Source organism: Larimichthys crocea, chromosome XII, assembly GCF_000972845.2.
Source record: "Larimichthys crocea isolate SSNF chromosome XII, L_crocea_2.0, whole genome shotgun sequence".
Lineage (NCBI taxonomy): Eukaryota > Metazoa > Chordata > Actinopteri > Sciaenidae > Larimichthys > Larimichthys crocea.
In genome coordinates, this window is record NC_040022.1 from 31,557,315 (window position 1) to 31,583,119 (window position 25,805).

Here is a 25,805-nt window from a genome sequence, read left to right on the forward strand (position 1 = left end):
GATGAAAACTTGCATGAATAACCAGTTAGCAGTGTTTTGCTTAACACTAGTTGACTAGTTAGTCAGTGTTTGCCTTAAACAACTGAGTTGACTAGTTAGTCAGTGTTTTGCTTAAACCACTAGTTGACTAGTTAGCGTTTTTTTTAACACTAGTTAACTAGTTAGTCAGTGTTTTTCTTAAACACTAGTTAACTAGTTAGTCAGTGTTTTTCTTAAACACTAGTTGACTAGTTAGTGTTTTGCTTAAACACTAGTTAACTAGTTAGTCAGTGTTTTGCTTAAACACTAGTTAACTGTTTAGTCACGGTTTTTTTAAACACTAGTTAACAGTTAGTCGTGTTTTTTTAAACACTAGTTGACTAGTTAGTCAGTGTTTGCTTAAAACACTAGTTAACTAGTTAGTCAGTGTTTTTTTAAACACTAGTTGACTAGTTAGCCAGTGTTTGCTTAAACACTAGTTAACTAGTTAGTCAGCGTTTTTTTAAACACTAGTTAACTAGTTAGTCAGTGTTTTGCCTAAACACTAGTTAACTAGTTAGTCAGTGTTTTTTTAAACACTATTGACTAGTTAGTCATGGTTTTGCTTAAACACTAGTTAACTAGTTAGTCAGTGTTTGCTTAAACACTAGTTAACTAGTTAGTCAGTGTTTTTTTAACACACGTTGACAGTTAGTCAGCGTTTTTTTAAACACTAGTTAACTAGTTAGTCAGGGTTTTGCCTAAACACTAGTGACTAGTTAGTCGTGTTTTTTAAACACTAGTTGACGAGTAGTCAGTGTTTTTTCCTAAACACGTTAACTAGTTAGTCATGTTTTTGCCTAAACACTAGTTTAACTAGTAGTCAGCGTTTTTTTTAAACACTAGTTAACTAGTTAGTCAGCGTTTTTTTAAAAAACAGTTAACTAGTTAGTCAGTGTTTTTGCTAAACACTAGTTAACTAGTTAGTCAGTGTTTTGCTTAAACACAGTTAACTAGTTAGTCAGTGTTTTGTACAACACTAGTTAAATAGTTAGTCAGTGTTTTGCTTAAACACTAGTTAACTAGTTAGTCAGTGTTTTCTCTAAACACTAGTTAACTAGTTAGTCAGTGTTTTGCTTAAACACTAGTTAACTAGTTAGTCAGTGTTTTGCTTAAACACTATTAACTAGTAGTCAGTGTTTGCTTAAACACTAGTTAACTAGTTAGTCAGTGTTTTGCCTAAACACTAGTTAACACTAGTTTAGTCGAGTTTTGTTTTAAACACTAGTAACTAGTTAGTCAGTGTTTTCTTAAACCTAGTTACTAGTGTAGTCAGTGTTTTCTTAAACACTAGTTACTAGGCGTCTGCTCGGATTGGTGTCGGCGTCTCTCTAATGATCCAGATTTGAAGCAGCTCTGCTCTCAGGACTTTACAGCGTTCACTGTGGGATGATCTGTAACGTGCTGACAGTGAAACCACAGACCAGAAAGCAAGAAGACAAAGTGCCTCAGTGAGACACGTGAACAGTTTGTTCTCCGGGTGGAGTCCCTGTGAGAAACACATCAGCACTTAAAGGTGGAGGAAGAAAAAGGTCGAAGCTCACAGCGGTGCTTCATTCACATGACGTAGTTCCCCTCACTGTCACTATCTCCATCGTCATCGTCATCGTCGTCATCATCGCTGCTTTTGCTCTGAGTTGATGATTCACATCCAAACAGAGGACGACTCAGTGACGGAGACCAAGCTTCACCTGCACAGAGGACAAACGAGACATGAACGTGACTGGCTCAGACTGAGTCTACAAAACCAGGACTCCTGTGTGGCTCACCACTGAAGAAGAAGATCACATGACCTGAAAACAACTCACGGTGAAAGTTCTCCACGTTCAGGTATTCTCCTCTGAATCAGTTTTCTTCTCGGGGACGTTCTCGTAATCTGTAGAACGTCTGAGGGTGAAAAACAGCTGATCACAGGTGACATCATCGCAGACCTTCACCATGTTTGCAGTCTGACACGTCACCAGTGACTTCAACCAACGTCCACAGACTTCAGCTCTTACCTGAACTGGGTGTCGAGGCCGGCTCTGATTGGTCACAGGTGTTGCACCTTCAGGTAACACGATTCTGCAGAAACCAAAGAAAGAAGACAGATCAGATCAGATCAGATCGATTTTCTGCTGCAGACGTGAAGAAGTCAAAGAAAACAACGTGAGGACCTACATGTATCCGGGGTCGTCATTGTCGCTCTCAACTGAGGAAAGAAACAACATGTCAGCTCAAACACTGACATCACTCTGACATCACTCTGACATCACTGACATCACACTGATCACCTGACATCACACTGACATCACTCGTCATCACTCGGACATCACTCTGACATCACTCGGATCACTCTGACATCACTCTGATCTCACTCACTCTGACAATCATCCTGAATCATCACTCTGACATCACTCTGACATCACAACGACGTCACTCTGACATCACTCTGACATCACTCTGACATCACACTGATCACCTGACACACATATCACTCGGACTCACTTCACTCTGATCATCACTCTGACATCAACACTGACACTCTGACATCACTCCTGACATCACTCTGAACATCATCTGACATCACTCTGACATCACTCTGATATCACTCTGAATACTCTGACATCACCTTGAACACTCTGAATCACCTGACATCATTCTGACATCACTGATCACTCTGACACACTCTGACATCACTCTGACATCACTCTGACATCACACGATCACTCGACATCACTCTGATATCACCTGACATCACACTGTTCACTCTGAATCACTCTGACATCACTCTGACATCATTCTGACATCACACTGATCACTCTGACATCACTCTGACATCACTCTGACATCACACATCACTCTGATCACTCTGATATCACTCTGACATCACACTGTTCACTCTGACATCACTGTGACATCACGTCTGTCAGAAAAACCACCAACCACTGGATTCTCATAATGGGGTTGCTGTCTGTGGACAGAGAAAGTCAGCGTGAGATTTAAAACCATGAGATAAAGTTCAGACAGTCTGAAGAGGAAGAAATGAAGATGTCACCGGTTTCTGTTGCCGTGTAGGTGAGTGTCTCTGCGTTCCAGCTTCAGAGCTGAAAACACAAACTGTGAAGTCAAAGAAGCTCTCAGACAATTCATCTATCAATCTTAAAAGCCAGGTGAGCCAGGTGTGTTCATAGGCAGGTGAGCCAGGTCAACTCACAAAGGGGACAGCAGGTGGGCCGCGGGTGGATGGAGTTCCGATCATTGATGGCTGAGCTGTAATTCAACAGAGAGAGAGAGAGAAAGCCTTCATCATCATCATCACATCATCATCATCATATATCACCATCATCATCATCATCATCACCATCACCATCGTGTTCTCATCGTCCATGTTACTGGTCATGGTTGTTGTCGTCATGGTGTGTGTTGATGTTTATGAAAGGTTGTCATTGTAACTCTTCTAGGTTCAGTTTGATAAATCTTAAACAACAACTAGGCCCGACAACCGAGCAGCCTGATTGGTCAACTTGACGTTTCGAAGTGCTTATCAGGTGACATCACAGCTGACTCATCACTGAAAATACTGCCATCTCCACATTGTCACATCCTGAAATATAGAACATGTAAACAAATACGAAGAAGTTCCTGGAAGTACTTTAATAAAGTTACACATCTGAATTTGCTATTTCAGCTTTTTAATGAATATTCTGTGTATGGAGCCGTTAACACAGGTGTACCTCGTTAACAGGTACCCGTTAACACAGGTGTGTTCAAACAGTTGAGTGAGCTCAGAGAAAATGTTTTCTGCAGACTAAAGGTGGACTGGAGAGGAATTATCCATTAGATAAAACATTCGGATCCATTCATCTTTGTTCAACACACTTTTGGACTTTACAACAAGTTACTGAAATGTTCGGGTCATCCTCCATCAGCTGTGCAGGTGAGTCCCTTCAAAATAAAAGTGAAGTTAGGAGGCCAGTCAGTCCATGGAACATCTTTCAGCAGATATCTGAGTCACCAAAAGACTGAACCAGCAGCAGTTCAGAGTTTGTGTGAGGATTTATTCAGTCACTGAGGCTCGGGCTACTTGCTGCAGTAGTGAACTGTGTTCCCATACATAGAGGAGTATCCATAGAAACGGTGAGCAAAGAAATGTTTATGTTGATCAAGAACATGAAAATCTTTGGATTCTAGATTTTATTAAGTTGGTAATTGTTGTATAATCGCAATGCTTTAAGCACATCCTCAGTGTAATATAGAGTTTTTTTTTTTATGTTTCCGTCTCATCTGTTTTGTCTTGGCGTGTGTTTTAAACATACTTACTCGGGTAGAATGACTCTGAACCCGCTGGGTCTGAAAAAAGACAATAAACATGATTTAGTCGTTGAATTAAAAGTAAAGCTTTGAGCTGAACACTGAGTTAATCTGTGCAGACTGAGACAGACTCACTCCTCCGAGGCGTTGTCGTCTGATGGACCTGTGACAGGAAACAGAAAGTTCAGTTCACATTATTTAAATGTGATGACATCATCTGTCAAGCTGAAACCACAAATCAGATCAGTGACCAAGTGTGAAGACGTAAATCACAGGAAGAACACGTAGGTCAGCTGATCACCACGTGGGGACAGTGTGAAGAGACGTGTTGTCTCACCCAGCGGTCCTTTGTCCCTGCAGTTCAGACACACGGCGACCAGCAGCACCATGGACACGAAGAAAGTGGCCGCCATGACCACGAGGAGCCAGGGGATGCCAGTGTTCATCTGAGGAGGAAGGACGAGGACACAGGAGGACACAAGAGGACGGAGGAGGACACAAGAAGGACAGAGAGGACAGAGGAGACACAAGAGGACACAGGAGGTTAGAGGATAGAGAAGGATGGAGGAGGACACAGGAGGATGGAAGAGGACACAAGAGGATAGAGAAGGATGGAGGAGGACACAGGAGGATAGAGGAAGATGGAGGAGGACACAGGAGGACGGAAGATGACACAAGAGGACAGAGAAGGACGGAGGAGGACACAAGAGGACGGAAGAGGACACAAGAGGATAGAGGAGGATGGAGGAGGACACAGGAGGACGGAGAAGGATGGAGGAGGACACAGGAGGACGGAGAAGGACGGAGGAGGACACAAGAGGACGGAGGAGGATGGAGGAGGACACAAGAGGACACAGGAGACTGTTAGTGTCCAGACTCAAATCTATCAACAAGTATTGGATTGTCAATAAATTCAGATTCAGTTTGATCTACAAAGTGAAATCAGACTGAAGGAGAAGTGAAGCTCAGATGAAGTTACTGATGATCAGCTGCTTGAATCATTCAGTGACGTCCTGAGGACGTCGTCACGTCTGATCCAGTGAACACGCCACATTCTGCATCGTTTTAGATAATCGACTAATCGACATGATTCATGTTTTTAAAGGCGTCGTGTTTTCATGAGTAAAATCTGTGATGAGTACTTCAGTGAAATACTCGAGTAAATGTACTTTACTCTGTAACCTCTGTGTTCTTCACTCTGAGTCGATCAGAACACGACGACGATCGAGGTGTCACACAGGAAGGAAAAGCCTCTGACATGTGCTCCTGCAGCTCTGCCACAAAGTCCCTGAACGCCTCGTCACACGGTGCGAACGTGGAAAAAACCTCCAGACAAAAACCTTGAACGCACCGCACACACAAACTGATCGATCATCAGCTGCAAACTTTTAAATTAATTTCACCCACAGAAAATGTTTGACTGAAGGCGACAGACAGACACGAAGAATCTGAGACTGCACAAACCTGATCAGACATTAACGATGGATTCATCTGCAAATGAAACCAGCAAAAAGAATCTTTGATTCATCTTTAAAGTCTTTACAGGTTTGAGACTCGTCCTGGTGTTTGACACGGCTGTATTCAAACAGTTTGAATGTTGCATCGTATTTAAAGTGACTGCAGCTGATTTCAAAGAAAAAAGAGAAACGAGCATAAACTGAGAATATTTCAATAAACTTCACTGTCGCTTTAAACGTTGCAGTAACGTTGCAGTAACGTTATCTTTGTTATCACGGCAGCTTCCTGAACGTTCTGCTCGTTTTCTGATAATCTCACCGTGACGATAAACTTCAGGAAGTCGCTGCTCCGATTAAAAAAAAAAGAAACTTTGAAACTTTGAAACTTTGAAACTTTGCATCTTTTTGAACAAACGAGTTTGTTAACGAGCTTCAGACGTTGGTGGCTCGTTACCTTCAGACAGGCTAGCTGTTTTATGCTAAGCTAAGATCATGTTGATGAACTTTTCTACATTTATTGGAGTCAGCGGTCGAGAGACGACAGGAAATGAAACAAACGTCTCCGGCTGGACGGCGTCCCCTGCAGAGTCCACCACAGAGTCCCCTGCAGGGCCGCACACCGACGCTTTGGCCTCAAACCTCGGCAGCACAAAAAGAAAGGAATGAGAATCAGAAACGACGCCCGTCGGTCTGCGGCCTCGTCTTTTTCTGCCCTGCTCGCTCTCAGAGTCTCGAGTTGTTCAGAGATCCCGTGAACACCAACCGGAGGATTCTGGGTGAAAGTCGAGGTTTGGCCGCACCCTGACCTCGCTCAGCCTCTCTGTGAAGGAGCGATGAGGACCTGAGGATGAGGACCTGAGGATGAGGACCTGAGGATGAGCACCTGAGGATGAGGACCTGAGGATGAGGACCTCCATCAGGCCTCACAGGTCCCACTCCAATGCTCCATCTTCTCCCGGTGCATGCTGGGAACAAACACTGACAATCTGAAATGATGAAAAACTCACGGACGCCTGAGGACGAGCGGCGGCTGGAGAGACGGTTGTACGTTGACGGAGGAGGATGGGTGAAGTTTCGGGGCCTGAGGCTGGTCTCGTGTCCTCCTGCAGGATCTGGTCCACATGAGGCACCTACGGTTACCAAACATCCGCCATGTCTGCAGACCTCTTGCCGCTCTTCGCTCTCTGAGTATCTGATCTGTCTGATCTTCAACAACCTCCTCCCTCTTCGTCACTGACTCTCTTTCCTCTGTCGTCACCCAATCACCTTCTGAGGAGACGCTGGGCTGGTTTCTCCCGCCACAGATCCTCTGATCTCAAGTCGTCTTCCTCAGTTTCCTCTGAGAAAGGACGACTGACCATCAACGACTGTCCAAAGAGACGTGAGAGGAGCCTGAAGAACAAAGCTGATGAAGTTTAGAAAGACAAACTGTTGCTATGGTGACTCACCAACCACCACCAAACAGTCGTGGTGCTGTCGGTGTGTGGGCCGATCAAACCGTCCTCTTTCAACTGCAACTGGTGTGGAGACTGAAAAAGATGTGCAGCTCAGAAAATGTCAGCAAAAAAAAAAGTTTCACACAAACACTGTGAGCCAATCAGGACGCAGACACTGTGACACCTCAGAGCGTCGCCGGGTGTCAGAAAGCTGCAGCGCTGCAACCGTCTCGACATCCTCCCACCTACAAACAGGAAACCACACCGAGGAGAGGAAGCGAGTCCTCCTCCTCTTCGCTCTGTCCTCGCTCGGCCTCTTTTCTTCTGTCGAGAGACGAAGCAGAGAGAGAGAAGCTCCCCCACACCTCCTGAACGAGGGAGGAGAGGGAGGAGAGGGGGGAGAGGGAGGAGAGGGAGGAGAGGGAGGAGAGGGAGGAGAGGGAGGAGAGGGGGGACACCTGCTGAACGTTTAGCTCAGACTTTCCCTCTGCTGCTGCAGGTACAAACAGTCCTAACACAAAGTCCAAAGAAACGACCTGTGATTAATTTACCTCGTTACTGTCGATGGTTTGGGCAGCAGACGGTGACGAGGTTCTCTGCTGTCTTTGGTTTTACCAGAGAAGACTTCGAGTGAGTCGACTAACTGCCTGTTTTGGTAAATGTGCGTCTGGTTAACCGCCTCCACCGACGACAGAGTTTTACTATGAGAACCATCCGGGACCGTCGCCCACGCAGTGCAGGAGAGCGTTTCGGGTTTTTGAAGCTGACATTACTTCATCTGCAGTCACTGTGTTTCATGGACAGAAGTTCAGCTGTTGGGAAGTTGGAAACACTCGAGGTGTTTCCAGGGTTTCTGGGTCTGGAACCCAGCTGAGTGTCCCCGAGAACCTTCACAGGAAGATCCAGATCAGATGAACCATCCTGCTGATCGTCGTCTATCACAGGCGAGCTTCAACAAACCATGACATGTCTAATCTTCAGCTCGCACTGACAGTTTGCAGCATTCACAATGAATCAGAACCTCCGAGATTTCTTGTCTGGTTCACCAGAGAGGGTCAAAAGGTCCGTGAGATCTACAGGTGCACTCACCTGTGGTTATGAGGCTTAGGGAGACACTGAAAGACCTGCACCTCACCTTGAGGTGATCAGGATCACCCTGGGCATCATCAAACCTGTGAAGGTTTGTCCTGCACGTCGGACCGGTCGGGCTAAACCCAGAACACGCTGAGATTATAGATCTCGTCTGGTGTGGGGACGCCTCGGGATCCTTCTGAACTCATTTAATTTCATCATCACAGATTCTACACACAGAAATCAAACTGCAGAAACTCATTCATCGCTCCCTGGGCAACAAACAGTCGATACAACAAACACAAACACAAACGGGACAAGTTAATTCTCGTTTAATAATTCACAAAAAAGATTATTAACAATCATTTAAAAGCTCATTTTAATTCTTAAATAACATTGGCGTTATTTCTGCAGCTCGTGTTCGGAGACAAACCAGTTTCTCCGCTCGGTTACAGAAACTGAAGTGATCCACGACACGGAGAAAACCAGAAAATCAAAGATTTGAAACTAAAACTGGATTAAAAGGTTTTAAAAGATGAACACGAATAAAAAAAGAAACCGACATTTTGGATCGAGGTTTTCTGGTTCGTGCACGACTGCAGGTAAGTTAGCGTTATAATTAAAACTCGTTCAAACATATACAAATACATGGTTATGAAAAGTGAATAATAAAGCTGGGCCTGAATATAAAATCGAGGTTTGGAAGCCGTGGATCACGTATTCATGACAGTCAGGTCTGTGATCTCGCTCCGGTCCTCCTCAGAGTCTCTAGTGCTCGTTACTGTCCGCTCTCTGATGAGCGTCGACTCTGATCTGGACACAAAATGCAGAAAAGTTCTTCCGAGATGGCGCCGTGCTCCCGGGCGTGGTCAAAATATAAAAAGTTAAATTTAAAAACAAACCCAACGTAAAACTTCTCTGCATGGCAGATTTTACAGTCCCAAAAGAATGAACTAAAATAACCACAGGTGTGAACTGGACCGGGCTGAACCTCCGTCAGGTTCTGTCTTCAGATCAGCACGCTGGACACCGGGACTCTGGTGGACCGGCCGCTTTTCGGGACGACGATGGGCTCGTCATCTGTGAACAGAAAAGAGACACAGGTTCATTTATTCTGCGTCACGCTGGTCCTCCAACGACCACAAACTGTGCCTTCAACGTCCAGCCGGTCTCACCTGTCGGGACGTAGTTCTCGGCACGTTGGCGGTCTGTTTCGATGAAGAGGGCGGTGGCGAGGAAGAAACCTCCGCCGATCACGGCAACGAAGGAGCAGAGCAGCAGAGAGAGCTGCAGAGAGCGAAACTCCCAAAGAAACGAGTCCGTCCTCCGGAGACTGTCCGACACCTGAAACACACAGGACTGGTTTAACTACAATGAGGGGACCGTGAACCTGCGGCAGCAGAATGGGGACGTTCAGCCGAGACGTTCAGCCGAGACGTTCAGCCGAGACGTTCAGACGGACTCCACCCTCAGTCTATACCACCACTACTATACTTAAAGACTGGAAGACAAGCCACGTCCTCTGTGGCTGTGAAGTGCAGAAAACTGTCCACTTGAGACTGGCTCCAGTGGACAACGTCCAGTCTGTGGGGACGTCACGGAGACTACGTCCAGGTTTTAGACAGTCTGTGCTGGCAGCTAAATCACACCTCCACCACCTCTGAAGGTGTTACTGTCACTTCTTCGTCTGTTTTCAGTTTCGTTTCTTTAACGTCTCGACCTGATTACAGAAACAGTTTCTGTAATCAGGTCAACTGTGTGTGTGTGTGTGTGTGTGTGTGTGTGTGTACACGACATACCACTCCTATCAGGTACGGACTTCCTGCGTCTCCCAGTAGATGTGAGATGACGATCTGCAGAGCCTCGGCCGTGGAGCGACGAGTTGGAACGACGACGTACTGACAAAACACACAAAGACCATCAGGACACAACGTCCCCACAACGTCCCCTCAACAAACCTTTCACTTCAAGTCATTTCATCGATGCACTCACCAGCAGGATGTCGGCCACGATGGCCCAGTTCATGGACAGGAACAACTCTCCGAGGAAGATGAAGGTCTGACGGGTCGAACAGGAGACGTCAGTGTGTTAGTCAGAGCTGCAGGTGCTCTGATACATAAACATGTCGTGGTCCAAGCTGGACCCTGTTTGGACTCACGTATGTGGCGATGGTGCTGGTCTGAGCGAACACGATGGCCAGGTAGAGGAAAGGAGCTGAGAGGAGCAGCCCGGAGGCGCAGACCAGCGGGTCGGCTCTCGGCGTCCTCGTCCTCAGCTTCCGACTCACCGCCACGCCCATGGCCACGCCCAGGAAGCCCGTGATGCAGGTGATGGCGCCGAAAATCAGACTGAAGAAAAGAAGAAGAGAAACAGGGTCGTGATGAAAAGATGTAACAGCGTGTATCTCACATACGTACATGTACGTCATCGGCGTGCGTCACCTCTCTGTGGCGGCACAGTTGTCCTCCACGCATGGCGCTCGCTCTCCGGTGACCACGGCCGCTCTGTACAGGAACGTCGGAGCCCAAAGAGCCAGAGAGCCGGTGACGAACGCCACCGCCGTGAAGCCGAAGGTCGACAACACGAAGCTGTAGCTGCAGAGAGAAACATTTCAGAGTTTTAATAAAGATCGATGATGACGTGTTCACATAAAGAGTCTCCAGATATAAAATACTAAAAACAGCTCAGTCCGTACAGAGCTTCAGTTTGGTTATTTATACTTTCATTTATTTTAATTATTCATCTGTTAAAGTTTTTAATAAGAGGACACAACAAATGAAGAGTTCAGATTTACAAAACTGAATGTTTGAAATATTCCAAAAAATACAGAGGACAAAACTAAGATCTGACCTGAGGTTAGTAAATATTTATTTAATGTTTCTGTCCACGAACACACAGTCATGATGACGTACTTCACCATGAATAACAGTGAGATGATTTAAACCACAAACATTTATAACGAGGTGTCGTCCTGTAACGAGCTTAACGTTTCATCTTATTCTCTGACTGCAGATCTTCAATAATCAGGAACATTCCTGTGCTTCACTTCGAGTGTTCTCGTCCTCGTTAAATTAAATCAAGCTACAAAGAAAAGACGGAAAGTCGCGGTTAGATCGAAAGTAGAGTCGATGTTGTAGAGACGGTACGCCTGGCTGCGTTGGTGTGAACGTTCTCACAACGTTCTCACAACGTTCAGACGGTGAATTTAAGTTCTCTGACGATCGTCTGATGTTTATCGACCCGCTGAAGAACTTTTTGGACTCGTCAGTTTCCGTAACGTAAATGTTCCACAGTGACTCAGCCGTGACGGGACTGGTTACCACAACGTTCTCACAACGTTTGACCCGTTTCACAGAAGAACGTTTGCAGAGCTGTGTTTGCTGCGGGAACTCGTGTGAAAACGAGAAAGAAGAAGGAAAGACGTGTTGATGTGAACGTGACCACAGACGACATCCTGACATGCTGACAGTGAACGCACCGTGAACATCAGAGTTTAACTTTAGTCTCAGTTTTAGTTTTTTTATCTTTCTTCTCGTTTTGTTGCTTTTCAACAGTAAATAACTCGTTTGTCGTCGCCATGGAAACAGCTCATTAAACATGTTTTATGTTGTGATGTTGAACGTACTTCTTGCTCAGAGCCAGCAGGTCCGACAGCCAGCTCGTCTGGGTCAGGTGATGTTCGGGTCGAGCCTCGATGGCTCCTCTTCTGGGCTCCTGGACCACAAAGAGCAGCAGCAGAACCGCGATGAGACCCAGACCCGGAGTGACCTGAAGAGAGGAGACGGTGAGTGGACGAAGGAGGACAGAGGACAGAGGACAGAAGACAGAGGACAGAGGACAGAGGACAGAAGACAGAGGACAGAGGACAGAAGCAGTGTCATCATGCAGACTCACCCGCAGAGCCCAGTGCCAGTCTGCTGCCAGTTTCCCGACTTGAGAGCCGGCGATGTATCCGAGACCGCTGAGAGAGGAAATGACATAAGAAGGTCAGAGGAAGCACTTCCTGTCTGATACAAACATTTAAATCACAGCTGACTTCAAACCGTCCAATCAGAGTCCTCGTTGAACTCACCTGCCGACCGGGATGGCAAAATAAAAGATGGACAGCATGTTGGTCCTCTTCCCCTTCACGTACAGGTCGGCGATGATCGTCGGAGCGATGGTGGAGTAACTCGCCTCCCCGACTCCAACCAGACCGCGAGTCAACAGGAGGAGCCAGAAATGCTGCAGGAGGAGCAGGAGGAGCAGGAGGAGGAGGAGGAGCAGGAGGAGGAAGAGTCGGAGTCGGAGATGTGAAATCTGTTTCATGTCTCTGGACGTCATGCGGTCGGTTCCGTCGTCATGACGTCATGCGGTCGGTTCTGTGTTTATCTCGTTATGGCAGAGGAAGTGATGTCACAGCAATGAAACCATGTGACTGACCTTTTTGGGCGTGTAGGAGCTGGCGAGTGTCACCGCAGACCAGAAGGTGATCCCGCCCAGCATGATGTACTTCCTGTTGTACCTGTCGCCAAGGTAACCAAAGACCGGAGCCAGAAACATGTAGCTGCAGATGAAGACTGGAGGGACACGGATCACGATGTCACGAGGCTGGACTGTTGTCATAGCAACAACTTTACAGCACATGTCGTTTGCTCACCTGTTTGCAGTAAACCGGACCTCCCGTCATCGATCCTGAAGTAATGCTCGATGTCGGGGAGAACACCTGACGGAGACGACAGGTGGAGTCAGAACAACACGTTCAACAGAAGATAACCTGCACTTCCTGTCATGCATCGTCTTTAGTAAGTTAGCCTCTGATTGGCTGAGGCTCGGCTCAGGTGTCGTACCTGCCACAGTGAACCTGTCCATGTAGTTGAGCAGGTTGATGTAACAGAGGATAAAGACGGTCAGCAGGGCTCGGACCTTCGACACGCCGCTGGCCGACTCCTCCCGCTGCTGCTGAGCCGCCGCCGCTCCGCCCTGCTCCTCCGAACCCTCCGCCTCGCTCTCATCGGAGAAGAACGGCGTCGAGTCCGACGTGGGCTCGGCCAGAGACATGGCTGCCGCTGAGGACAGAGAAACACAGTCACAGTGACAGTTAGTCACAGTTAGTTTAACACAGGTGTGCGCCTCGTTAACACAGGTGTGTACCTCGTTAACACAGGTGTGTGCCTCTTTAACACAGGTGTGTGCCTCGTTGAAACAGGTGTGTACCTCGTTGAAACAGGTGTGTACCTCTTTAACACAGGTGTGTGCCTCTTTAACACAGGTGTGTACCTCTTTAACACAGGTGTGTGCCTCATTAACACAGGTGTGTACCTCTTTAACACAGGTGTGTGCCTCTTTAACACAGGTGTGTACCTCGTTGAAACAGGTGTGTACATCTTTAACACAGGTGTGTACCTCGTTGAAACAGGTGTGTACCTCTTTAACACAGGTGTGTGCCTCGTTGAAACAGGTGTGTGCCTCTTTAACACAGGTGTGTACCTTTTTAACACAGGTGTGTGCCTCATTAACACAGGTGTGTACCTCGTTGAAACAGGTGTGTACCTCTTTAACACAGGTGTGTGCCTCTTTAACACAGGTGTGTACCTCGTTAACACAGGTGTGCGCCTCGTTAAAACAGGTGTGTACCTCGTTAACACAGGTGTGTGCCTCGTTAACACAGGTGTGTACCTCGTTAAAACAGGTGTGTACCTCGTTAACACAGGTGTGTGCCTCGTTAACACAGGTGTGTACCTCGTTAAAACAGGTGTGTACCTCGTTAACACAGGTGTGTGCCTCGTTAACACAGGTGTGTACCTCGTTAAAACAGGTGTGTACCTCGTTAACACAGGTGTGTGCCTCGTTAACACAGGTGTGTACCTCGTTAAAACAGGTGTGTACCTCGTTAACACAGGTGTGTGCCTCGTTAACACAGGTGTGTACCTCGTTAACACAGGTGTGTACCTCGTTAACACAGGTGTGTGCCTCGTTAACACAGGTGTGTGCGCCTTGTTAACACAGGTGTGTTCATTTGTGTTCAAACAGTTGAGTGAGCTCAGAGAAAATGTTTCAGACTAAAGGTGGACTGATTAAAGGTGGACTGAATAAAGGTGGACTGATAAAAACATGTTGTTCATTCTGATTCCATCCTCAGACTCACCTGATCCGTTTGTCATTTGAATATTTTGTTTGTTTTTCCTGAAGTTTCTTCCTCGTTATTTTCCAACTTTCACTTTGCTCTCACACACACTCACACACACACACACACACACACACACACTTTGATATTTATTGACATCGTTATGATAAAGTCATTGTGTGATTAACTAAAATAATAATTAGTTTATATTTGATTTGTTGAGCTGCTTATTAAAATACTTATTACTTTTATTATTGTTGTTATACTGTGACTTCTCACATTACCATAAATCAGTAACTAAGTACATTTACTCAACTACAGAGCTCGTACAGTTTCAAACCTCGAGTCCACGATCAATATTTAAATAAATCAGCCAGAGCAGCAGACGCTGGAAAATCCTGTTTGTCCACGTTGGAGCCGAGACATCACAGCTCCAGAGTTCATCAGCGAACGTTAGACAAACATTTATCAAACGTTTGAGACAGAACAAACTCAGATTACCTTCAAAGACGAGAGACGACGTGAAACTGCTGAGTTAAAGAGGAAGAGTGGTCATGAGACCAGGCGAGGGAACGTCCCCGCAGACTGTCCAAAACCTGGACGTAGTCTCTGAGACTCCTCTAAAGACTGTCTAAACCCTGGACGTAGTCTCTGAGACTCCTCTAAAGACTGTCTAAAACCTGGACGTAGAAAAAACAAAGTAATTGCTCTGTTAAAGTAATCCCAAAGTAAAAAGTAATCCTGTTTGCAGCCTCATAAATAATGAAGTCGTCTTTCATGTCAGGACAGTTTAAAGATCCGATGATCGATCCAGTCGGTGCGTCTCTGTGAGGTCACAGTGACGTCATCAATAAAAGTGTTTCATTAGAAAATAAATAAATATTTAGTTAGTTTAAATGTTTTTCTCCTGATGAATTTACGTTAAATAACAGAACAGACATTTAAACATTTAAAGGGCCGGTTCACATTTAAAGACAGACGACTCTTATCCGAGGCAGTGAACGCCTCTCAGAGCTGCATTCACAGTTTAAGTTACTTTGTAACTAAAGTAACTTTGTAACTAAAGTGCAGTTACTTTGTAACTAAAGTAACTTTGTAACTAAAGTGCAGTAACTTTGTAACTAAAGTAACTGTAACTAAAGTAACTTTGTAACTAAAGTGCAGTTACTTTGTAACTAAAGTAAGTTTGTAACTAAAGTGCAGTTACTTTGTAACTAAAGTAACTTTGTAACTAAAGTGCAGTAACTTTGTAACTAAAGTAACTGTAACTAAAGTAACTTTGTAACTAAAGTACTTTTACTTTGTGAACGTGTCAGATTATAGAGCTCTGTGACGTCATGTCAAACAGATTTAGTAATCTGAGTAACTGACACAGAGACGTTACATGTAATCAGAGTAACGTTACCTCGGCAGTATTTTAAATGCAGTCTGTTGGTTTTATAACAGTTATGAGGAAACACTGAGACAACATGTCGGCCCGGTTCTCCCGGTGTTTATCCCGGTGTGTGTGTCCCGGTGTGTGTGTGTGTCCCGGTGTGTGTGTGTCCCGGTGTGTGTGTCCCGGTGTTTATCCCGGTGTGTGTGTCCCGGTGTTTGTCCCGGTGTTTGTGTCCCGGTGTGTGTGTCCCGGTGTGTGTGTCCCGGTGTGTGTGTCCCTCGGTGTGTGTGTGTCCCTCGGTGTGTGTGTGTCCCGGTGTGTGTGTCCCTCGGTGTGTGTGTGTGTCCCGGTGTGTGTGTCCCTCGGTGTGTGTGTGTCCCTCGGTGTGTGTGTCCCTCGGTGTGTGTGTGTCCCTCGGTGTGTGTGTCCCGGTGTGTGTGTCCCGGTGTGTGTGTGTCCCTCGGTGTGTGTGTGTCCCTCGGTGTGTGTGTTGTTTACCTCGGAGGATGAGTCAGGCTGTTGGTGTGTGTGTTGTTTACCTCGGAGGATGAGTCAGGCTGTTGTTGTTGTTGTTGTTGTTGTTCCTTCCGGTCGGTTTACCGTCGCTCAGTCCATACCGACCGTTCACTGCGTGTTTACCGGAAAGGCGCTGGACTCAAACGTTTCCCGAATGTTTCCTGAATGTTTCCTGAATGTTTCCTGGATGTTTCCTGGATGTTTACCCCGAACACTCACAGACCGGAGTCCTGCTCGGCCGCCATGACGGATCTGACACAACTTCCGCTCCGGAGCTCACATGACCCCCTCAGAGTCACATGACTGACAGGCTGACCTAATCATGACGTCACTGTTCGCCTGCCTCAACTACAAGTACAAATACTCGAGTACTGCAGTACAGGCTGAGGTCACCCAGACTCATTAGAATATTCAGATTATTTATGTTAATTAATGCATCAGTAATGATGATTAGAGCTGATTGGACAATTAGAAACTGTTTTGATCATTTATTAATTATTGTTTGACTTTTTCCATCAACCTCGTGTCCACTGCAGTTCCTCCGACAGTCTGCGGGGACGTCACGGAGACTACGTCCAGGTTGTAGACAGTCTGCGGGGACGTCACGGAGACTACGTCCAGGTTTTAGACAGTCTGCGGGGACGTCACGGAGACTACGTCCAGGTTTTAGACAGTCTGCGGGGACGTCACGGAGACTACGTCCAGGTTTTAGACAGTCTGCGGGGACGTCACGGAGACTACGTCCAGGTTTTAGACAGTCTGCGGGGACGTCACGGAGACTACGTCCAGGTTTTAGACAGTCTGCGGGGACGTCACGGAGACTACGTCCAGGTTTTAGACAGTCTGCGGGGACGTCACGGAGACTACGTCCAGGTTTTAGACAGTCTGCGGGGACGTCACGGAGACTACGTCCAGGTTTTAGACAGTCTGCGGGGACGTCACGGAGACTACGTCCAGGTTTTAGACAGTCTGCGGGGACGTCACGGAGACTACGTCCAGGTTTTAGACAGTCTGCGGGGACGTCACGGAGACTACGTCCAGGTTTTAGACAGTCTGCGGGGACGTCACGGAGACTACGTCCAGGTTTTAGACAGTCTGCGGGGACGTCACGGAGACTACGTCCAGGTTTTAGACAGTCTGCGGGGACGTCACGGAGACTACGTCCAGGTTTTAGACAGTCTGCGGGGACGTCACGGAGACTACGTCCAGGTTTTAGACAGTCTGCGGGGACGTCACGGAGACTACGTCCAGGTTTTAGACAGTCTGCGGGGACGTCACGGAGACTACGTCCAGGTTTTAGACAGTCTGCGGGGACGTCACGGAGACTACGTCCAGGTTTTAGACAGTCTGCGGGGACGTCACGGAGACTACGTCCAGGTTTTAGACAGTCTGCGGGGACGTCACGGAGACTACGTCCAGGTTTTAGACAGTCTGCGGGGACGTCACAGAGACTACGTCCAGGTTTAGACAGTCTGTGAGGACGTCACTAGTTAAGGTGTGTCTGGTGCTTCTTTAAATAAAGATTTCTCAGTTTGACTTTGACTCTTTTTTATTTTCAGTAACAAACAAAAACACGTTAGAAAACGAGTCAGAAATATTAAAATAATTTAAAGTCCGTTTGTGTCGACTGCTTTTAATGTTGAATAGTGTCTAAAAATAGAATCTGTTGTTGAATCTGTGTAAACATTTACAGGTAAAGTGACAAACAGGTGGACGGAGCGCGGGTTAAATCCAGACTTCGATGATGTCTCCGTCCTCCATGTCCAGCTCGGCCGGCGTCTGGCTGTGACTCACTTTGGAGCCGTCGAACTGGAAACGGACGCTTCGCTGGGCGGCGCTCGACATCCTGGAGAGGTACTGAGAGAAGACGGAGCCCAGCGGGGCGTCCTGACACACACACACACACACACACACACACACAGGTCAGTACACCGTGAGTTCGAGTCCTGATGATGACACAAGAAGAAGACGGGGTACAGACTCTGTGCAGACTGAACTCCTGTGACGAGTCTCGGTCTCGGCTCTGCAGCCTCACGCTCACGATGCTGCTGTCGGCTCCGTGTCTCTCCTCCGCTGCCATGACGACGCACTCTGCAACAAGAACACTTTTCACTTCCTGCAGACGTTCGCTGACGAAGAGCAGACGTCATGTGACTCACCGATGATGTCAGCGATGCCGAGGCCGAGCTCGCCGACGGTCGAGTGCGTCGGCAGCTCCACCTCCTCCTTCAACAGCAGGAGGCGAGGAGGCGGGATGTCCAGGATGACGGACAGCTGGGTCAACACGTCACTCAGAGGAGTCGACTGGAAATGAACCAATCACGTGTTAGATGACAGGACGTGACATCATCATCACCGTGTCTCTTCAGACGACGTACCGACAGCACCGGGATCTTGTGGACGTCGGTCCGGCAGCGGACCTTCAGCGGGATCTCTCGGACCGACGAGCTGTACGGAGAACCCTGAACCCCAGGGTGAGGGGTCACCGCGATGACATCATCGTCATTAGACGCCACGATGATGACATCATCATCGGCTGCAGACAGGTGAGCGTGACGCGGCGTCCTCCGGTCGTGAGGTTCAGGAGACAGCAGGGAGGTGACGGCCCGGAGCTTCCTGTCCACCTCGCTGAGACAAACAGAGACACGTCCACATCAGCTGCTTCCACAGAGACCGACACGCGACTGCTCGGACTCTGGACTCACCTGATCTTCTGTTTGACCCGTCTGGACTGTTTCTGGACCGGGCTCTCTGGAGGAGGAGGAGACGGCGAGCGGAGGACTTCTCTGAAACACAGGAAGTCATCGTGGTTATGGAAACAAGGCTGAGAGGACGAGGCGAGGTGGATGAAGCTGGACCTCCACCTGAGCTCCACTCACGGTTCTGTTGTCTTCTTCGTGTGTTCTGGTTTGTTCTCGCCGTGTTCTGCTTCGTCTTCCTCCGAGTCGCTGAGACCGACGACGGCCGCCGGCGGTCCTCGAGATGAAAACTGTGACCACAAAGTGTCGTCTGCCCCGTCGTCTGTCCAGAGACAAACAGAGTTCAGACATGGAGCCGACCCAGCAGACGCTGAGCGGCGGACACGTTCTCACCTGCTGCTGCTTTTCCAGTCAGCATGGCGGCGGTCGGCTTCAGCTGCAGACTGCTGCTCACCTGGATTTTCAAATTAAGAGTCAATGTTACAGAAAGATTAAATATTGTTGAACTGATCTGGAGTCAGCCGGCAGCAGCTGGTACCTTGCTGGAGTACACGGGCACCGGGACTATAGCCGACGGGTCGAGGATGCGCCGGCGTTTGGGTGGAGGCTTCACGGCCTGGAGGTCAGCGTCAGACACCTGGAGGACAGACGAGGACAGACGAGGACAGACGAGGACAGACAAGGACAGGTGAGGCTGAGCTCATCAATAAATCATTGATAAACGTCACAGAGACTACGTCCAGGTTTTAGACAGTCTGTGACAGTCTCAGAGACTACGTCCAGGTTTTAAACAGTCTGTGACAGTCTCAGAGACTACGTCCAGTTTTAGACAGTCTGTGACAGTCTCAGAGACTGCGTCCAGTCTGTCGTGGCTGTTCTCAGTTTATATCAATAAAGAATCTTCTCGTGATGTAAACAGGTGGATCGTGCATCGTTTCATTTAAACTGCATCACAACGTCTCACATCTCTGTGACGTCATGACCGTCACAGGTGAGCTTTGTTAATCCGGTAATAGAGTAAACCGACTGTGACGTTACAACAAAGGCTAACGTTACCGTAACGTTACCGTAACGTTGAACAGACGTTCAGCGCTTTAACTGGTTTTCTAACTTCACATTAAAGTCACAGAGAGGTTAGTTAACCTGGTTAGTTAACCTGGTTAGTTACTCAGTTACTTCGTTAGTTAGTTACTTCGTTACTTCGCCTGCTTAACGTTTAATAATTTATTACAACCTGAAACTGAAACCTGAAAATCCGTGCTTTTATTTTGAAGGATCTAACGGTTGAGCTAGCCTCCTGATGCTAACGCTCTTTAGCTACTTTAACGGTTCCTGCGGCTTCCCGCCAAAACTGTCACTTTTCCCCGGCGGTTTATTTAACAACAACAACGTGACGCGTGTCACCGGTGTCATAACGGATCCGGTGTTTGTTTTTTCACTCGATGAGAGCAGCAGAAGCGTCAAACACTCACCGACTCAGACATCACGGTTCCCGCTGCTGCCGCCGCGTTCACGGACTGTCGGAAACAACACAGATCAGGGGCGATAGTGGTGCGTTCATGTACTGCCGGAAATATACTTAATGAGAATTGAAAAGGCGAAAAACAAACAACAAACAAACACCTAAATCCACGTTTGACTTCACTTTGTCTGTAGATTTCAACAAAAAATAGCATAAATATGCAAATGAGGCTTAATCTAATGCTAGATTGTCCTCATTTGCATATTTAAACATCAAGTTTCATAAAACAAAAAATAATTGTAGGTAAAGTTTCATGATGATATCTGTTGGTTAGGTGTTTACCCTGTTCACAAAACATAAAATATAGAAGATGTAAAGTATATTATAATGTGTTATTATAGTCTTGAATGAAACCTGACACCTGTGACCACGCCCACCTGTCAATCAAAGCGTCCCCGCTCTTAATCCTGCATAACATTAAGCCTTAATATAATGTGAACAGGTGAGTTGTATATAAATTCACCCTCAGTACAGTTGTCATGAACGGGGAAATTAGCTACAGAGACCAAAACTGTTTTTTGTACCAGGCTGTAAACATGTTTATTTCTGCTGTGAAGTTGGACATTTGGACATGGGGACTTATGGAGACTGACTCACTTCTGGAGCCAGCCTCAGGTGGACGTTAGAGGAACTGCCGGTTGTGGTTTCCACACACACACACACACACACACACACACACAGATTTCCACCATGAGGCGTTCAGGGTTTGTCGATATTTTCACTTCTTCAGAGTCCCGGTGACAAATAGTCTCTTTTATTAAAAAAACAGTGTGTCGGATTTAGTGGCATCTAGTTGCTGATTACGACCCACTCGCCTCACCCTCCTCATCCAGCAGAAACATGGCAGACGCTGTAGATGAACATTATATTCTGAACATAGAGCCGATAAATGAGATCTGTGATCGATCAGTCCACACACACAGACAGCCTGATTACAGACCGGATGAATCTATCAACATATAAACAGAAGTCTGTGTTTCAGAGTGATCACAGTTCAGGCTCCGTCCTCCTCTGCTCACTTCTTCTTGTTCTCTTTGCAGGCGACCACGTAGCGCTGAGCCACGTTCAGCGGAGGAGAGTACCCGTCAGCGTAGGACGTGTCCTCGAACAGCACCGAGTAATCGTCCTGAGGCTGCGGACAGACGAGCGTGAGGTTAGTTCATCGAGTGTTTCTGCAGCGTTCACAGAACGTTCCACAACAAACACATTATCAGATTCAGACTGAACGGCTCGGGCGGCGCTCGCCGTGTCTCACCCGGTGAGGTGGCGTGTGGATCAGGGCCCGGTAGAAGCAGGTGGTCTGTGGGTACAGAGCCAGAACCAGCTGGTCCTTACTGAACAGAGCCTCAGGGTCCGTCTCTGGGTTCGCCTTCCACTGAGGCAGAGGGATGATCCTCCGTCTGCTCAGAGTGTGTCTCCTGAGAACACACACACACACACACACACACACACACACACACACACACACACACACACACACACACACACAACAATTACTATCATTATTATCCATGTCTAGATTCTTTAATTGGAATTAAAATAGTTTATTTGATAATTCAGATTTCAGTCTGAGTTAACCTTGTGTCTGTGTCCATGTGCTCATTTAATATTCAGCAAACACAGAGACTGAGAGACAGAGACAGACAGAGACAGACTGAGAGACAGACTGAGAGACAGAGACAGTCACAGAGACAGACACAGAGACAGAAACAGTCACAGAAACAGTCACAGAGACAGACACAGAGACAGACACAGAGACAGAGACAGAGACAGTCACAGAGACAGAGACAGTCACAGAGACAGTCACAGAGACAGTCACAGAGACAGAGACAGACAGAGACAGTCACAGAGACAGTCACAGAGACAGTCTCAGAGACAGTCACAGAGACAGACTGAGAGACAGTCACAGAGACAGTCACAGAGACAGACACAGAGACAGTCACAGAGACAGTCACAGAGACAGACAGAGACAGTCACAGAGACAGTCACAGAGACAGTCACAGAGACAGTCACAGAGACAGAGACAGTCACAGAGACAGTCACAGAGTCTCTGAACCTTCATCGATCATCTGATGACGGTTCAGCCTCTGGGGGCAGCGACCAGCGTTTCAGGGCCTCCTGCCTGCACATGATTGGTCGATACGAACACGTGTTTCCTCTTCAGTGTTTGTGACAGACGAACATCAGACAGTAAACTCAGTGTCTGCAGCCATGCTAATTAATTATGTGTTATTATTAATTAGGGTTCGTTCAGTGCCTGACCCTGTTTGACCCGAATGGAACGGAGCCCAAGTTTACGGATTCATGTTGAAATGGCTGCTGGGAAAAACCGCACGGTTAGCAGACCACAGAAGAAGACGAGGATGATGAACTCACTCTTTGCCTTCCTCGTCGATGTCGTCCACCTCGTACCTGCAGAGAGAAGAAGACGTTGGACAGTGAGTGTGTGAGCGTGACGTCTACATCTCATGTCTTCAGGCGTCTCTCACTTGTTGGTGGAGTGGTTGTAGCTGACCACCTCAGCCAGGATCCACTGCTCGTCTCCGTCCACCGCCTTCACCCTCGCCGCCACCTTGTCGCCCTGTTTGGCCACGTAGTCGCTGCTGGCCGGGGTCGCCCCGCACAGAGGGGGGGGGCTGATGGGGGAGAGGGGGACGACACGTCATATGACATCATGGAACAGGAAGCTCCAGCAGCAGGCACCTCCTCACCTCTCCTCACATCCTCTCCTCCTCTCCTCTCCTCTCCTCTCCTCTCCTCCTCACATCCTCACCTCTCCTCTCTCCTCTCCTCACCTCACCTCACATCCTCTCCTCTCTCCTCCTTTCACCTCACCTCCTCTCCTCTCACCTCTCCTCCTCTCCTCTCCTCACCTCACATCCTCTCCTCTCCTCCTCTCCTCTCACCACCTCTCCTCCTCCTCTCTCTCCTCTCCTCTCTCCTCCTCACCTCTCTCCTCACCTCTCCTCCTCCGACCGCGCCTCCTCCGCTCTCCTCTCTCTTACCACGATACCCTCAATCTCACCCTCCTCTCTCCTCCCACCTCTCTCATCACATCTCCTCCTCACCTCTCTCCCCTCTCCTACCTCTCCTCTCCTCTCTCCTCTCCTCTCGTCTCCTCCTCCCTCCTCTCCTCGTCTGTCGTTGTTCGCGTGATCGTTGGCAGGCAGACCAAGGGACGCGGATTGGGGCCGCGTGTGGGGGGGGTGCAGCGGGAGGAGAGTACACCGCCCGGGGCGTAGAAGTGGCCGTCGGACAAGCACCGAGTAAGCGTCCTGAGGCGGCGGACAGACACCGGGAGGGTAGTTCATCAGTGTGTGCTGCAGCGTTCACAAAAGGGCCACACAAACAAGTAGCAGATGCAGACGGAAGCCGGCGGCGGGCGCTCGCCGGTCGCACCGGCCACGCCGGTGGAGTGGGCGGGTGGGATCAGGCCCGGAGAAGCAGTGGTCTGGGGGTCAGAAGCCAGAACCAGCGGGTCCGTACTGAACAGAGCCCAGGGGAGGGTCCGTCCCGGCGGGGGGCGCCGTCCACGGAGGCAGAGGGATGAGCCTCCGGCTGCTCGAGGGGGTGTCTCCTGAGAACAACACAAACACACACACACACCACACAAAACACACACCACACACACACACAACACACCAACAAGTACGGAGAAGTAGTAGCCTGGCTAATTCGTTAATGGGAAATGAAATAGGTTTAGTGTGATAATTCAGATTTCAGCTGAGGGAACCTTGGGCGGGTACCCATGGCTCATCTTAATATTCAGTCAGCAAACACAGAGACTGAGAGACGAGAACAGACAGAGACAGACGGAGACAGACTGAGAGACAGGACGTCCACAGAGACAGTCACAGATCCTCTGAACCTTCATCGTCATCTGATGAACGGTTTCAGCCTCTGGGGGGCAAGCGACCGCGTTTTCAAGTTCAGGGCCATCCTGCCTGCACATGATGGTCGATATCGAACACGTGTTTCCTCGTCAGTGGTTTGTGAGCAGACGACATCAACGTAAAACTCAGTGTCTGCAGCCATGCTAAATTAATGTAGTGTTATATTAATTAGGTTCGTTCAGTGCCTGACCCTGTATGTGAACCCGAATGGAAAAGGAGCCCAAGTTTACGGAGTATGTGAAAATTGCTGACTGGGAAAAATCCGCACGTTTTATAGCAGACCACAGAAGAAGACGAGGATATGAACTCACTCTTGCTTTTGCCCTTCCTCGTCAGATGTCTCCACCTCTACCTGCAGAGAAGAAACGTGGACAGTGAGTGTGTTGAGCGTGACGTAGCTACATCTCTGTCTTCAGCGCGGTCGCCTCCCTTTGTTGGTGGAGTGTGTTGTAGCTGACACCCCTCACCAGGATCACTGCGCGTCTCCGTCCCCCGCCTTCACCGCGCCGCCACCCTTGTCGCCCTGTTTTTGGGCCACGAGTCCGCTGCTGCCGGGGTCCCGCCCCGCACAGAGGGGGGGGGCTAGGGGGAGAGGGGGCGACGAACACGTCAGATGACATCATGGAACATGAAGCTCCAGCAGCAGGCACCTCCCACCGCTCATCACTCCTCGCACCTCTCTCCCTCCCTCCTCTCTCTCTCCGCGCCTCCCCTCTCCCCCTCTCTCCTCTCCTCTCCTCTTCCTCGGCCTCACCTCTTCCTGCATGCTCTCTCCTCTCCCTACCTCCTCCTCCTCCTCCTCCTCTGCTCCTTCTCACCACCTCTCTCTTCTCTTCCTTCTACCTCTCTCTCTCCTCTCTCCTCCTCACCGCTCTCACCTCACCGCTCCTCCTCCTCTCCTCCTCACTCTCTCCCACTCTCCTCTCTCTCTGCTCCTCCTCACCTCTCCCGTCACCTCATCCTCTCCGCCTCCTCTCACCGCTCTCCTCCTTCCTCACAAACCTCTCCCCTCTCCTCTCCTCCCCTCTCTCCTCCTCACCTCTCTCACCTCACCTCCCTCCTCCCTCTCCTCTCTCTCCGGACTCTCCTCTCTCCCCGCTCCTCTCTCCTCTCAGCCTCACTCTCTCACCTCACCTCTCCTCCCGTCACCTCTCCTGCCTCCTCTCATCTCCTCTCCTCTCCTCTCCTCTCGTCATCCCCTGCTTCTCCCCTCCTCTCTCCTCCTCTCCTCCTCTCGCCCCCTCCTCCTCCTCCTCCTCTTCTCTCCTCCTCTCACCTCGCTCCTCCCTCTCCTCTCCCCTCCTCCTCCCTTCCTCACTCTCTCTCACCCTCCTCTCTCTCTCCTGCGCCTCCTCTCCCTCCCTCTCCCTCTCCCTCTCCTCTCTTCTCTCCTCCTCCTCGCTCCTCTCCTGCTGT

General features: G+C 48.6%; 4 protein-coding genes across 8 annotated transcripts in view; all 4 read right to left on the minus strand.

Moving 5' to 3' along the window:
* The window catches only part of LOC104935890 (uncharacterized), an 8,465-nt gene extending 4,009 nt beyond the window's left edge, over positions 1–4,456 (minus strand). Inside the window, exon 1 of the transcript XR_003463325.1 lies at positions 4,321–4,456. The gene's annotated coding sequence lies outside the window, so the exon portion shown is untranslated. The remainder of the gene's footprint in view (positions 1–4,320) is intronic.
* A 4,135-nt stretch (positions 4,457–8,591) lies between these two features.
* spns1 (SPNS lysolipid transporter 1, lysophospholipid) lies at positions 8,592–16,437 on the minus strand. Its single transcript, XM_019265913.2, has 13 exons — positions 16,299–16,437; positions 13,105–13,323; positions 12,915–12,980; positions 12,698–12,834; positions 12,348–12,499; positions 12,170–12,236; positions 11,901–12,043; positions 10,717–10,869; positions 10,434–10,623; positions 10,268–10,333; positions 10,075–10,173; positions 9,451–9,619; positions 8,592–9,355 (listed from the first exon to the last, which is right to left on the minus strand). Exons 2-13 carry the CDS (start codon positions 13,313–13,315, stop codon positions 9,285–9,287), a joined length of 1,524 nt encoding a protein of 507 aa, XP_019121458.1. The 5' UTR covers positions 13,316–13,323; positions 16,299–16,437; the 3' UTR covers positions 8,592–9,284.
* nfatc2ip (nuclear factor of activated T cells 2 interacting protein) lies at positions 14,443–20,538 on the minus strand. Of its 2 annotated transcripts, none has more exons than XM_027285275.1 (9): positions 20,447–20,538; positions 19,513–19,611; positions 19,368–19,428; positions 19,155–19,296; positions 18,981–19,061; positions 18,654–18,903; positions 18,435–18,579; positions 18,166–18,366; positions 14,443–14,522 (listed from the first exon to the last, which is right to left on the minus strand). In XM_027285275.1, the coding sequence occupies exons 1-9, from the start codon at positions 20,456–20,458 to the stop codon at positions 14,458–14,460; spliced, it is 1,056 nt and encodes a 351-aa protein (XP_027141076.1). In that variant the 5' UTR covers positions 20,459–20,538; the 3' UTR covers positions 14,443–14,457. The 2 variants fall into 2 exon arrangements, with proteins under 2 accessions (XP_027141076.1, XP_019121460.1); XM_019265915.2 differs by lacking the exon at positions 14,443–14,522 and adding an exon at positions 17,807–18,162 and having other exon boundaries at positions 18,257–18,366.
* Positions 20,539–21,234: 696 nt separating this feature from the next.
* The window catches only part of sgf29 (SAGA complex associated factor 29), a 6,304-nt gene continuing 1,733 nt past the window's right edge, over positions 21,235–25,805 (minus strand). For all 4 annotated transcript variants that reach the window (XM_019265916.2, XM_027285277.1, XM_027285276.1 and 1 more), the window contains exons 7-10: positions 22,986–23,132; positions 22,873–22,908; positions 21,752–21,914; positions 21,235–21,628 (exon numbers count right to left, since the gene is read on the minus strand). In XM_019265916.2, coding sequence (XP_019121461.1) covers positions 21,512–21,628; positions 21,752–21,914; positions 22,873–22,908; positions 22,986–23,132 — 463 coding nt within the window. In that variant the 3' untranslated portion in view covers positions 21,235–21,511. The remainder of the gene's footprint in view (positions 21,629–21,751; positions 21,915–22,872; positions 22,909–22,985; positions 23,133–25,805) is intronic.

What these genes read in the sequence shown, in the direction of transcription:
- spns1 (XM_019265913.2), bottom strand. Translation starts at nt 13,315, where the DNA reads ATGTCTCTGGCCGAGCCCACGTCGGACTCGACGCCGTTCTTCTCCGAT. An exon ending in GTCCGGTTTACTGCAAACAG is followed by an intron (nt 12,835 to 12,914) that starts GTGAGCAAACGA and finishes GTGTCCCTCCAG; the next exon opens with TCTTCATCTGCAGCTACATG. An exon ending in ACTGGCACTGGGCTCTGCGG is followed by an intron (nt 12,044 to 12,169) that starts GTGAGTCTGCAT and finishes TCCTCTCTTCAG; the next exon opens with GTCACTCCGGGTCTGGGTCT.
- nfatc2ip (XM_019265915.2), bottom strand. An exon ending in CGGGTCAAACAGAAGATCAG is followed by an intron (nt 18,904 to 18,980) that starts GTGAGTCCAGAG and finishes TGTTTGTCTCAG; the next exon opens with CGAGGTGGACAGGAAGCTCC. An exon ending in ACAAGATCCCGGTGCTGTCG is followed by an intron (nt 18,580 to 18,653) that starts GTACGTCGTCTG and finishes GTTCATTTCCAG; the next exon opens with TCGACTCCTCTGAGTGACGT.